The sequence below is a fragment of the Neolamprologus brichardi genome, chromosome 14 (assembly GCF_056152115.1).
Source record: "Neolamprologus brichardi isolate AB-2024 chromosome 14, ASM5615211v1, whole genome shotgun sequence".
Lineage (NCBI taxonomy): Eukaryota > Metazoa > Chordata > Actinopteri > Cichliformes > Cichlidae > Neolamprologus > Neolamprologus brichardi.
The window spans coordinates 10,205,348-10,218,159 of record NC_142117.1 but is presented as its reverse complement, the minus strand read 5'-3'; the positions used below and the strand labels follow the sequence as shown (position 1 = coordinate 10,218,159).

General features: G+C 45.0%; 1 protein-coding gene across 2 annotated transcripts in view; it reads right to left on the bottom strand.

Moving 5' to 3' along the window:
* Positions 1 to 12,812, bottom strand: part of dpf1 (double PHD fingers 1) — a 54,917-nt gene that overhangs the window by 41,206 nt on the left and 899 nt on the right. For both annotated transcript variants that reach the window (XM_087850787.1, XM_087850788.1), the window contains exon 2: positions 382 to 411. In XM_087850787.1, coding sequence (XP_087706913.1) covers positions 382 to 411 — 30 coding nt within the window. The remainder of the gene's footprint in view (positions 1 to 381; positions 412 to 12,812) is intronic.

Sequence of the window (12,812 nt, the reverse complement as noted above, 5' to 3'; positions counted from 1 at the left end):
TCTTGCAGTGAGAATAAAGTGTTATATACTCTCTTACTGTGCAAGATGTGTGTGTGTGTGTATGTGTGTGTGTGTGTGTGTGTGTGTGTGTGTGTGTAGGTAGGTGAGCAGTGGAGATGCTCAGTCCTAATAACCTGGGTCACAGCAGACAAGCTGGCGACCACTCACTGTTAACACCACACACCCAGACACACAGACACACACATCCTGTACAGTAAGATAGTATATAACACTTTATTCTCACTGCAAGAACAATGTATGCACAGTATTTTCCCACCTGTACAAGTGTGAGTTTGATTAACATGCAGTGGGATATTCTTCCCTTTGTCCCTCCCTCCACTCAACCTCACCACCCCACCCCTCTCCCACACCCCTTCGTACCTGTTCTTGATGACTGCACCTCCAGATTGCCTGCAGGGAGGAGAAGAAGAAGAAGAAGAAGAAGAAGAAGAAGAAGAAGAAAGTGAGTAGAGTTGCGATGAGTCACTCTTCCACCCCACCCTAATTTGCCCCCCCCCCCCCGTTCGTTTGGCTTCTCATTCTTTCACAACTCGCTTCCCTCGCTCTGTCTCTCTCGCTCTCTCACTTGTTTCCAAGACTGTTTTTCTTTTCTTTCTTTTTTTTTTACTTGCGTGTTTAACTTTCCCACTCCCCCTGTTCTCCTGCTGTTCTTTTTTTTCTCCTCCCTTTGTGTTTTATATTTTCATCTTTCTTTGCACTTCTCTCTCTCCTCTTTTTGTCTCTCTCTTGTTAATCACTCCTCTCTAGCGTCTTCCTGCTGAGCACAGACATCAAGGTCACTCTACTATACAGACGATAGATACACGACACACAAAACTGCGCGAGCGCGCGCACACGCATGCACTCATCGAGGGCCAACAGCGAGCTCACAAAGACAGTGCAGGGTAGTGGCTGGTAGCAATTTGATGCCTTTTTCTTTTTTCTTGTTTCTGTCCAACCACTGAAGGGGCGTGGCTGATTAACTGAACGATTAGATGTAGATTTGTGTGTTATTCGGTTGTATCTCCACAATGCAGTTTTCCTCCACCGATTTAGCATTGCCTTCTTTTACCACTGCCAGACTCATAAAGGCTTTTAAAAAAGAAAAATCATCAGAATGCATGGAGCAGAGCCAGAAATACTCTTTTTTTTTAATTCCACATGTAATTCTGTCTTGTCACAACCTGGCACCCACATTTTCCACAATGCAATTTGACCTTCGGCAGCTCACTTCAGACATTGTTATGCTAGTAATGGCTAATGCAGCCTTGAGGGTCTAGCCTGAAGTGGAGAGGAGGACCAGACGATGAGGAATAGTAAGTTCATTTCAACACCCACAGCGTTTTTGGGGTTTTTTTCACTTTCAGGTTTCTTTTAGTCTGCAGCCCCACCTGATGCTGACTCAAAGGAGTTGAGGGACTTGAGTCCCTTTGGAGGTGCTTAAGACTTGAAACGCCACATACACACATATTCCGCAAACACCTGTCAACAGACTTTGGTGTGTAAAGCTGATGAAGCTTCACTTTAAACAGGCAACACGCACCTTTCAACAATTCACTAAATTAAACAATGTCCTTCAGAAGAACTCACACAAAGGTTTATGGAAATTTTGCAGCGTGGCATAAAAGGTCTACTTTTATCCTCTTTTTTCCCCCTTACTTTTAAGAGGTTGAAGAACCCCTCTCATCTCTGCGCGTTATAACAGTAAACACAAGGTGAAGCTCAGGGAACAATGATGGCCATGAAAAATATTATGTTGACTATGTTTTAGATGTGGAAAAATTGTGTTAAAGTTTGATATTTTGATAATCATCCATCCGGCTCAGCCTGCCCTATATTTGGACTTTGTTTGACATTTATCACAGCAGCCACATTATCTGAGGCTGGGACCTAAATAGAGCAGAAGCATTAGCTAATGGCATTAGCATCACCTATATTTACCTCCTGTTTATGTCAAAATCAATGCTTTAATAAAGGAGTATGTCTCATTACTTCCCCCTCTCATCCCACAGAAAATACTGTGGTCACTAGGGTGTGTCTGATAGCCCTGCTTGGGTGTTGTTCCTGGATCATCATAATTGATCTTGGTCCAGGGTCACGTAGGCATACCACAACTTTAACTGCATGGAAAGTTGTGGTATGGATAAACGTGTAGATAAAAGGAGTTTCCGGTTAAAAATCTAAATCAAGGTTCAGGGTGAGGATGTGGTTAGGGTTACAGGGGCTATGGACAGGGAATTGGGAGTTTTTGTTTGGTTTATCTTCAAATAAAACTAAGGTGCACAGTTCTAGATCACAACCCACCTGAGTTTCTAGTCCTTTAGCACCATTTACTAAAAAACAACCTCATGTACACACAGTATATATCTCCCCATTTCCAACTTCTTCTGGTTCGCTTGTTCCTGGCCCTCCACTACTAAACAACAATACTACAAACATGTGTTATAACTAGAATTTATAAATAGAAAAGGACAAAAGCAGAAAAAAAACTCTGTCTTCCTAACCCTAACCCATGACGTCATCAAGCTGCGCCTGTTTTGGTCGAAAGCATGGCAGCGGCTAAAACCATTATCATCTGCAAATTATGGCGGGCGACAGTCATGGCAAAAAGATGAAGCACTTTTGAAATATGGGGAAAGTCAAAAACTGCGCTTCCTCCACTTCCGTAACATTGATTCGTTAATGTTGAATTCTCTCGCAGCTGCTCTATTCCCATGTTGTTGCAGTATATTAATAACTAACCTATTGTGGATAAATAATCTCAGTTGTTCTCCTGACTGAAGTTTGCCCCGTGTATAGCATCCTGCTATGCGATTGCATTTGTCCCTGACCACCAGAATCCGTCACGTTAACTTTTATCGAGTGGAAAAAAAGTTGGTTCATCCTCCAGCTTCACTGTGCTAATGTTATGCTAACTTAGCTGTGTCGCTATCACGTAGCACAACATTTTATACCAGGTAGTCCAACTTTAGTAACCCTACAAACGCCACTGCTGTTTAGTTTTCTGTCTTCATTTATGTTGGAAGTGATAGCAGAGCTGTACGTTTTAATTAGTTTCAAAAATCTCTGTCAGAACATGGTATGAAATGTTTAGATGTAAACTAGCGAGCTAACTTCCTGTTAACTTCTAACTCCGTTAAATTTAATAAATTCTGTTTTCATGGATGTAAAACTTAATTGTTACACCCGATAAAGCAGCAACGCTGATGATTTAATTAAAGATGAAAGAATTTAGACCGTTTTTAACTCTTAGTGTTCGTTTGACTTTGGGACCTGAAGACGAAGGAGTTTTGGACCCACATTACTCCGCGAAGCTCCTCACTACGGCAGCCGTAATGCTCTAACAATCCATCAAGCACTGCTGCTTACCAAAGTTGTACTAAAACATTTTTTAACAGATTTCTGCACACCAAAATCGGTTCGAGGTGAGTAAGCACAACCAGAATTCATACATAAGGCACACTCTCGATTTCTGAGAAAATTAAAGGATTTTAAGTGCGCCTTATAGTGTGGAAAATACGTTATACAGAAGAAAAGAATATATCGTGATATATATCGTTACCGCACATGCTTCAAATTGTATCGTGATATAAATTTTAGGCCATATCGCCCAGCCCTAGTGTTAAATCATTTTAATAAACCTACTAACTGGCAGACAAAAAGTAAACCAGCTCACGGGAATAAAAACCTCACCAGCCTGGCTCATTAATAAAAAGCTGGATTAACGTCACACTACGCTACAGCTCAATATGGACGCACAAACAGAGCATGTTACCCCAATCACCGCAGAATGAAAGCAGAATTAGGTCTGAAAGACGAGGGAAAACCCTCTTGTGGCAATGTCAAGTAGAATCAGCTGTCCTGTTTGGAAATAAGAACAAACTCAGCACTGCCATCGGACCCAGCAGATGCTTGTGATGACTGACAGCTTGTGCACTGAATCTTCAAAACCTCCTAAACCAGCTCTGCAACCATTCGGGCCAACGTATGACATTTAAAGGATGCGACTGGGGCGTCAATGCTGCGCTCATGTCTGTTTGCATGTCTTTGGAAAGGAGCTGCTGCTCCCCTTCTGCTGAGGAGAATATGCTCCTTTCAGCTCTGTCCCTTCAGTCGGCCATGCATATCTGACCATCAAAGTATTTCACGGCCGTGTAAAAGGTGCGTCAGCAGAACTTTTCCTCACCTTATTTAACTTTTTTTCTTTTAGAGCTATGCCCATGCTCCTCCCTGCAGTTTACAATAAACAACTGGAAAAGAAAAAAATGAATTGCACTAGAAGCCTGTCCAGAAAATAACAGGTTAGATCCACGGAGCCACTCAGACACCGCTCACTCATTAGGAGGTGCTACGGATAAAAGCAATACCTAAATGCATGAATTTTAAATGGGCTGGGAGAAGCTTGGCCAAAATAGAGAAATCCATTCCCTCAGAAACAAATATCCAGTACCTGCTGTTTGTATAAATAGTCATGAGGATGGAGAATAAACACTCACACTTGATGAGAGGCGCTCAAACGGGCGCGTACGTTCACAGGCCTAGAAAGCCTTACACGGTGCTGTTTAAAATATTAACAGGAACATGGTGAATAAAAGACCCGGTCTTCAAGGCTGTGCTAGTGACCAAACTGAAATACCAGAGGGACTAGGAGAGAGCGGAAAAAGAAAAATATTAAATGTAAAACAGCTCCCCACATTCCTCCCCCTCCATTTTTCAAAACCTGCTCCCTTCGATCTCTCCATCACCTCTATCCCTCTCTCTCCTCTGCTGCCTTTAGAGGCGCCAGAATAAGTCGGTCCCTCCTCGATAATAAGTTGACAGCTGTAGAAAATGGCTTCTTTCAATTTGGGCGCTTGCAATCTCATTATATTGTGATAGGAGAGCCGCATGACTGTTTGCCAGTTTGAAGGCTCGTACAGCAGTAGAGCTATACGAGGAGGAAGATACCCGCAGAGAAAGCTGGGAGACGCCACTTGAAGAAAGAGAGGACGCAGGGTGAGATGGGCTGAGGAGAGAGCAAGAGGCAGAAGAAAGTGACATCCAGGAAGAGATGGGGAATGAAAGTTTGGGAGAAAAAGAGCAGATCCCCACAGTAGCAGAGCGGGGGCAGGGGATGTGTGGAAAGCTTATTTCGGACACAAACATTTCTCTGGAGAGTAAAACCCCCAATTCAGCTGCAAATAGCAACGAGCGTTGGTCCGACATTCAACATCGATTTGAAAAGTAATAATCGCTGGCTCTTAGATTTGATTCAGAAATCACGTTGAGTGGGTGGCAACAGCAGGAAAAAGTGTGATCACCAAACATTGCCTTAAATTCTGTCTGCCTTTGTGCTGGCCAGCTTGCTAAAAAGAATATTAAATCTGAATAGCAGTGAAATTGAAAAAGAAAAAGAGAGAAGCTGTTCTCAATTCACCAGAGGACACCCTGTGCTCCCTTGTGGATCTGCAGGTGCGACACAGTCGGCGCTTTAAAAGCCCCTCATGACAGACGCAACTGTTTGTTGTATTAAGTTGTAGCTAGGTGATTGTCAGCTTATCTTAGACTGAAAACAAGTAGCATGGCTCCATTGTAAAGGTATCAAGAGGGAAGGAGACATTTCCCAAAATGCAGAACTAGTTTTTTTAAAAACGTCAATAAGGAAGAAAGCAGACCAGTGTGTCGCCTTTTAGTTTGTAGCCATATATTCTGGACAAACCACATTTAAATGGGCCATAGCTAAAAATTGTGAAACCATTACCGCTCTTTAGTGTCATCCGTCCACCTCCTTGTCCCTGACCACCTCCTCCAGCTCTACTCAGCCGAGACACATAGCCCAAGCCTCCGTCCCTGCTGGACATGCCTGAAACACCTCAAATAGGAGCTGTCCAGGAGGCATGCTAGTCAAATACCACAAGTGGCTCTTTTCGATGTGGAGGCACGGCAGTTCAATTCTGAGCCACTCAGCACTGAAACCAGAGATAGGATCATTGCTGAGGGAAACAGAGAGCCCCAAAACCTCTCGGAGGAAGCTCATTTCCTCTGCTCGGATCTGCGATCTCATCCCAGAGTAATGTATTATTTGTTCTTAAATTATTTTATCATTTCATGATTTAACTGAACAAAAACAGACCATAAACGTTCCAAGATATCTTAAATAAAGATTAAGTGCAATTTCAACTCTGCGTCTATAGTCTTCCACATTCCTTGTGTTTGCTGTCACTACATGTCTTCATATGTAGAATTCCTGTAACTGAGCAACAATATTATTTTTATGTTTTTATCATTCAAGCAACTTCTAGAAATACTTTTAACATTGTCCTTTGCATTTTTGCTCCTGTGCAGTAAGGCTGGCCCCACCACACCAGACAAGTGGCAGGTATGACTTGGCTGCACATTTCACACTTTGCAAAGCCATGCAGTGGGACAAATGTGACCCTTTGGCAGGCCAGATCTGGGCCCCTCTCCCTATGTTTGACACCCCTGCTCCACACAGATGTTTAGCACAGACAGGGAAACATCTGCACCTCTCTGGCTTGTGGCCACTGTGGTCCTATACCAGCCAAGCAGTTGGTGAAAACACAGACCACAGGGGAACACACAGAGAAACCAAACTGCCTATCATCAAACCACACAGCCGATTAAGAAAAGCCGAAACCTGATTCCACATCAGTGAACACACACACACACATACACACATGAAGACAGGGGTTATATGCCTCAATCAGCATGAAAACTAATTTTACAATTCCAATCGTTTCCATCTGTGATATTTTTCAACATGTATTTCTATTTCAGGTTTATTTCAGCTATATTTTACACTAATGGATGCAAACAGACTCGCAAGAGCAGGGAGAAATAGTAGCCGCTTTAGTAATGAACTGGCGTGGAGCCAGCTCTCCAACAAACTGGAGCTGACTACCAAAAATGTCCATGCAGACATGACAGAAATGACAATCAAGCAGATCCGCACTATGCAAGGGCACAAAAACTAGAAAGGACACCTGTGCAAGGGTGCCTGCACACAGAAATACATAAAGTAACACCACCAATGGCGGTATATGCATTTGTATGGGTAATATTTAGCCACAAAAACAAAGAGGAGGCATGCAGACAGAGGAGATGCTTGCATGCACAGGCAGTAATAATATGAACCTTTAGCCACACATACAAACACAGGCTCGAGATTAGATAAGAAAAGAGAATGAGAGTGCCTGGAGCATGCAGACTGTGTGTTTGTGAGTGTGTGTGTGTGTGTGTGTGTGTATGAATCCTAAGCCCACACTGAGCTGTCTGCCTCAGCCTGCACTAAGCAAACAGCAGGGAGGGAGAGGCCTCCATGAAAACACTGAAGTAACTGGTATCACTGGGAGCATGCACACAAATAAACAGACTGGTGCAGCTGACAGGCAGTAGATACAGAAGCATCCTTAAAAAAAGCACAGCCACCCCACCAGGACCACCCTGGGTAAGCCATTGTCTGAATCTCTCCGTGATCCCTCAAGTCCCATCCAGCAGAAGTCCACTTCAGCGCACACTGAGACTCGGCCCAGGGTTGCACTGGCGCTCAAACGCACGTAGACTGCTGCCAGCATTTTTCTATTATGGTGCAATTAACCACACCAATTAGCTGGTTCCCCAACCGATAGGGAAACAGAGGGCTCCCCCTAGAGGTGAAGTCCTATTATTGGGGGGAAAAAAATATGAGGGAATCAGAAATTACAAGAAACGTCCATTCCAACAAAGGATTTTATTTCAATGGCGGTTTCCAACTGGGTGGAATTAGGTAATTAAACTGTAAGGAAATGAAGTAGTTCACTTGTAAATGGCTTTTTGAGGGCTGAGGGCAGATTGTGTTCTGCACTTAAGATTTGTTAGCAAATGCTGCCGACAGCGTGGCTGGTAGCTGTGTGCGCGTCTCGGTTGAGTTTGGAGCCTGTGGAAACACTTGTGCCTACATACTCAAGCCTGTACACCTGTCCACACACCTGTCCTATCCACCATTGTCCATCTGTACCCACACACACACACACAAATGCCAGCCCACAGAGATTTGTGTGTGTGTGTGTGTGTGTGTGTGTGTGTGTGTGTGTGTGTGTGTGTGTGTGTGTGCGTGCTCGCAGAGGAGAACTAATATCAGGCGGCCTACCACTGTTCCGTGCCTCCCCTTCCCCCATCCCAGCCCCTCCATGGCTGAACTCAACAGATTAAACTATGCAATATCACCCTTACCAATTCACCCCTCCTCCTCCTCATGCCCCTCCACCCTCACCATCCCCAATTCAATTTCTTTTCCACTCTCCTCCTCTCTCTCTCTCAGTCGAATGATTTGTCTTTTTCTCTCTCTCTCTCTCTTCTTTCTGTGTGTGTTTGTGTGTGCATGCGCGCTTGTTCGCAGCAACACATTTTTCTGTTCTTCTGAAGACTGCAAGGCTGCAGTAGTAGGAATATATAGATATTTGTATGTGTATATAGTATATCTAGGCTGGGCTACTGAAATATGTGTGGATGGCTGCCCGTGAACACACACTAGCAGATATTGCATGCATATTGATGAAGTATTGTAGAGAGATGTGGTCTGGCAAACGCAGATCAAGAGTAAAAAAAAACTGGGTTGAAGAGTGAGACACATACATTTGGAGTGCATGCACTAATGCAGTCCTACTCTTGTATGCAGGTTAATGAAAACGTGTGTGTGCGTGCGTGCGTGCGTGTGTGTGTGTGTGTGTGTGTGTGACTGACAGCGTGCACGCCAGTCAGAAAAAGACAAAGAGGCCGCACATTCAGTTTGACAGTGACAGACAGACAGATGGACAGACAGGAGTGTGAGTGTGGCTGTGTCTGTGCAGGAGCGGACGTCTGCCACGCTACCAGCTGGAAAGCGTCAGTTTCCTCGAATGGCTGTCACAGCACTGGGTATGGCCATGTGTGTATGTGCATGGGTGTTTGTGTGTGTGTGTCTGCAACTGACTGTTTGCATATTTGAACATGACGAGAGATCTGACGGAGGGAGGCAGAAACAGGCAGGGCCGTGCAACAGATCGTGTCGTTTCTGTCAGCGCTTTGTGTTACCTGCTGTATGCGATTTTAATGAAGAGTTGTGCGTCTGCCTGGTTGTCCGCTGGGTGTGGTTCTCCGAGAGACCCTCTAAATCTGTGAATCACAGGCCCACCATGTGCATGTGTCCGTTCACGATTGCCGCTTGCGTTTGTTTGTTTCTACATATGCGTGCGGCTATCGCTCGTGCGTGCCTGTTTATGCTCGCTGACTGTTTGTGTTTGCGTGCGCATACATCCCCGCGCGTGGGTGGGTGTATATAGCCTATAACTGGCTGCAGTGTGCATTGAGGGCAGTACATCAGGGTAAGGCAATCTGCCTGTGAACAGCTCCTTCAGGTGAGATTTATCACCACTGCACTTGGCCTCTTATTAAGGCGATGGATTCCCTACCTCTGTATCTGGGTGCGCACGTGTGTCTGCATGTGTGGCTACCTGTGTGTGTTTATTAGTGGCCCCCAGCCCACCCCACCAAACCTACACACCCACACTTCCCCACACCACTGTGCATCCTTATTAAAGTGCTGCAGAGGAAAGCAGGCATTGGGTTTTTTTGTTGACTCCTCCCTCAACAACTCCTGATAGGGAACCAGTGGACGCGCACAGACACTGGGAATAATATAAATGGGGACTGACAAGACAGAAGAAATAATGTTGAGGAGACTAGAGGCTTAATATATTCTGTTCCTTTCCTACCACGCCTTTAGTTTGGACTTCAAGTTCCAACCAAACAGAACTACAAATTCCAAATTCCCTAGCTGGAAATCACGCAAAGTTCCAAAGCAGTGCAGCTGACTGACAGTCAGTTAGGTAGCACTGGAGAAATAGGTCATAGAGCTAAAAATACTTATCTATGTCTCTCTCTTTTTCGCTCTCTCTCACACACTCTGTGTGTGTGTGTGTGTGTTTCTCTCTTTCCTGTCTTCATAAAAAAAGTAAAACAGATAGAAAGTCTAAATAAGGGGATGATGAAAGGAATAAGTCGGAAAAAGAAATACCCTTAAAAACATCAGACCTCAGGCTTACTCCCATACGGGTGAAGAAAAAAACTGAGAGTAAGAGAGGAAATGAGAGAGTGCAACAGTGTGTGCGTGTTTGTGTGCCTTCCTGTCTACCTCCGTACACACGCGTGATGCCACACAAATGAGCGAGTGAGGGAATGAAAGGGAGAGATTGAAAGGAGAGGGAAAGATCTAGAAATGGATGCTCAGGCTGTGGCTTCAGCCATCACGCGGGGCTGTTTGCACACAGAGCCGGTTATTACACGGAACTCATTTAGCTCGGCTCAGTCAGGCAGGGCAGAAATAATATCATATAGGGCCCTGCCACCACGACTGCTGCCAGTGCCACGGCGCGCAACTATCTACATCTCCCTCTCTAACCAGCACAGGGAAGTAATATCGTGGAAATGCACACGCCATCCACTGTCATTTTGATCAGTTCTGCCACCTGCGCCTTTAAGTGATTGCTGCAAAGTCTGAAATTTCATTTAATTGCGCTCTCCTCCCGAAAGACTTTCATCTGAAGAGGATTTTAAAGATGACTTATAAGCAGACATCCAGAAGCCCAAATATTCAGGGTGTCTTTTGTAAACACCATAACTCTTATGAAACATTATATAATGTGGTGACAGTATACTAAAAGCCCTTTCTTGGCAGTGGATGGCCCAAATATACAGTAGATACATCTTAAGGAACTCTTAGCTGTGAGCTATGTAACGGAGTTTCGAGGGATCTGAGAGAATGCGTAGGAATTTCTCATCGATGTAGTTTATTAAAAGAGTGGCCATGCCTTGATTCACAATGTAAAGAAGAGTGGTGGGAGGGGAGAGGGCTCAGATGGTTTGAGGCCAAAAAGAAGGAAAATGGACAACAAAAAGAGAGAGAGGGAGAGAGAGAAAGGAGATGGCTGAATAAAAACGAGAGATGGCAAAACTAGTGATGGATGGGGAAAGCGGCGAAGAAGGAGGGAGGCATATAGTGGAAGAGAGGGCAGCAGGGTGATGGGAGGACAGAGTGGAAGTAAAAGGGAGGGAGAAAGAGAGATTATAAACGAGTCTAATCCAGCAGAGAGAGAGAGAGAGTGATAGACAGGGAGAAGGGCTGGTAGGGAAATGCCCACCAGATTGAATGGAGCTCGGTGTTCTCCTCCCCTCATTTGCTGTTGCACATGAACCCTCCACCATGCCTCCACTCACGTAGACTGGCTGTCACAGTGTCCCGCTCACACTCAGCTGGACAGTGGGGACCAGCAGCTTCCCAAAGATTTATATACACTGAATTAAAGCCAATTCGCCGCAGAGATCCAGCAAGGTCTGGGGACATTCATGGGAACAGGCGTTGTCTCCAGGCGCGCAGGGCTCAGCTACCCTATTAGGGCTGACTTTGAACCCAATTTTGCTGGTTGTTTGGCCCATTTTACTGGATGGGCCCCTAATTTGTAAGCCTCTAATAGCAAGTTTGTTTGTAGACATGCTAATTACAAGGGCTTGTTTAAAAGCCCATTGCAGAGCGGTAACTGGAACGCAGTTAAACCCACACTGCGTAATGATGGCATTTATGCAGTTGGTGAGATATTAAAGGCCGCTTTGATTGCTGTGGCCCTGTGTAATAAATAAATAAATACATCCAGCTTTGTCCTCTTCTCACGTGCTTTAAGGGAATCCAGCATCCCTGCAGGGTTGATACTGGCTAACAATATGGAGGTTTTGGTCTAACTTGAAGCACTTAAAAAGAAATCAGTGTAAGTCCACCACTCAAAATTGGGCTGTAGTTCATTAGTCACTCTTTCTAACCACTTACTTTGCTGTCTTTTGTACACTCCCCCCACCCCCCATTCTATTCTCCTCCTCGTACCAAAACCCTGTGTTCTCTGTTTGTGTGTCTTGGTGTGTACTCCATGCAAATGAGTCAATTTAATCCCCTGACATGGTGCCACTGAGGGCCTCTGGGAACAATCTGGACACACTTTTTCTTTGCTTGGATGGGCATCCTGTGGAGGAGAGAAGAGGAGCCTTCATCCTTTTCCACCCATCCATTCCCGTCCCGTCATCGGCATTGCCACATACCTGCCCTTTAGAGCATATATAAACCAAAAATAAATGATTCATCTCATGCGTGTTTGCGTTATATCTGTGGCCCCTGCGTTGCGTTGTAGTACAAGTACTTTGAACCAAAACACCCCCAAAATACCATCACAGTCAATCAGGGCTCGCTGACCAATCAGCACCGTTACAAATCCAGTTCCCTCTCTCCTGTGAGGAGCTTTTCACAGCAGGCACGTACAGGGCAGTCGTTCATGGAAATGCGCGAAATGTCGCCTCTCGGAGAAGCTGACAGACAGACACTATATCCCATCTCCCTGCTCAGGTAAAAACCTGCACAGCATCCGATGTGCCTCCCCCCCCCTCCTTCCTTTGGCACATAGGTCTTGTGACTTTTCTTTGTTTCAAACTGCCTGAGCTGGAGCGTTTGTATGCTCAAACACTCCAAGGTACTCGAGCTATTGTTTTTTTGTTTTTTGTTTTTTTGGCTGAACGTGCGTACCCGCTGACAGACGCACATCAGCCACCTTTTTGGCCGGGAGCTGAGGCGGGCAGCAGGCGTCTGCATTCCGCTGAAACCAGTCTCAGAACAAAAAACAAAAAAACAAAAAAAAGACATTCCACTCCCACCACCCCCACCACCCAAAAAAAAACTGCACAAAGGGGATCATCGCGGAAGAAACTTCACGGGGAAACCCGCCGCTTTAACGTCTGTCAGTGGAGATAAATGTCCG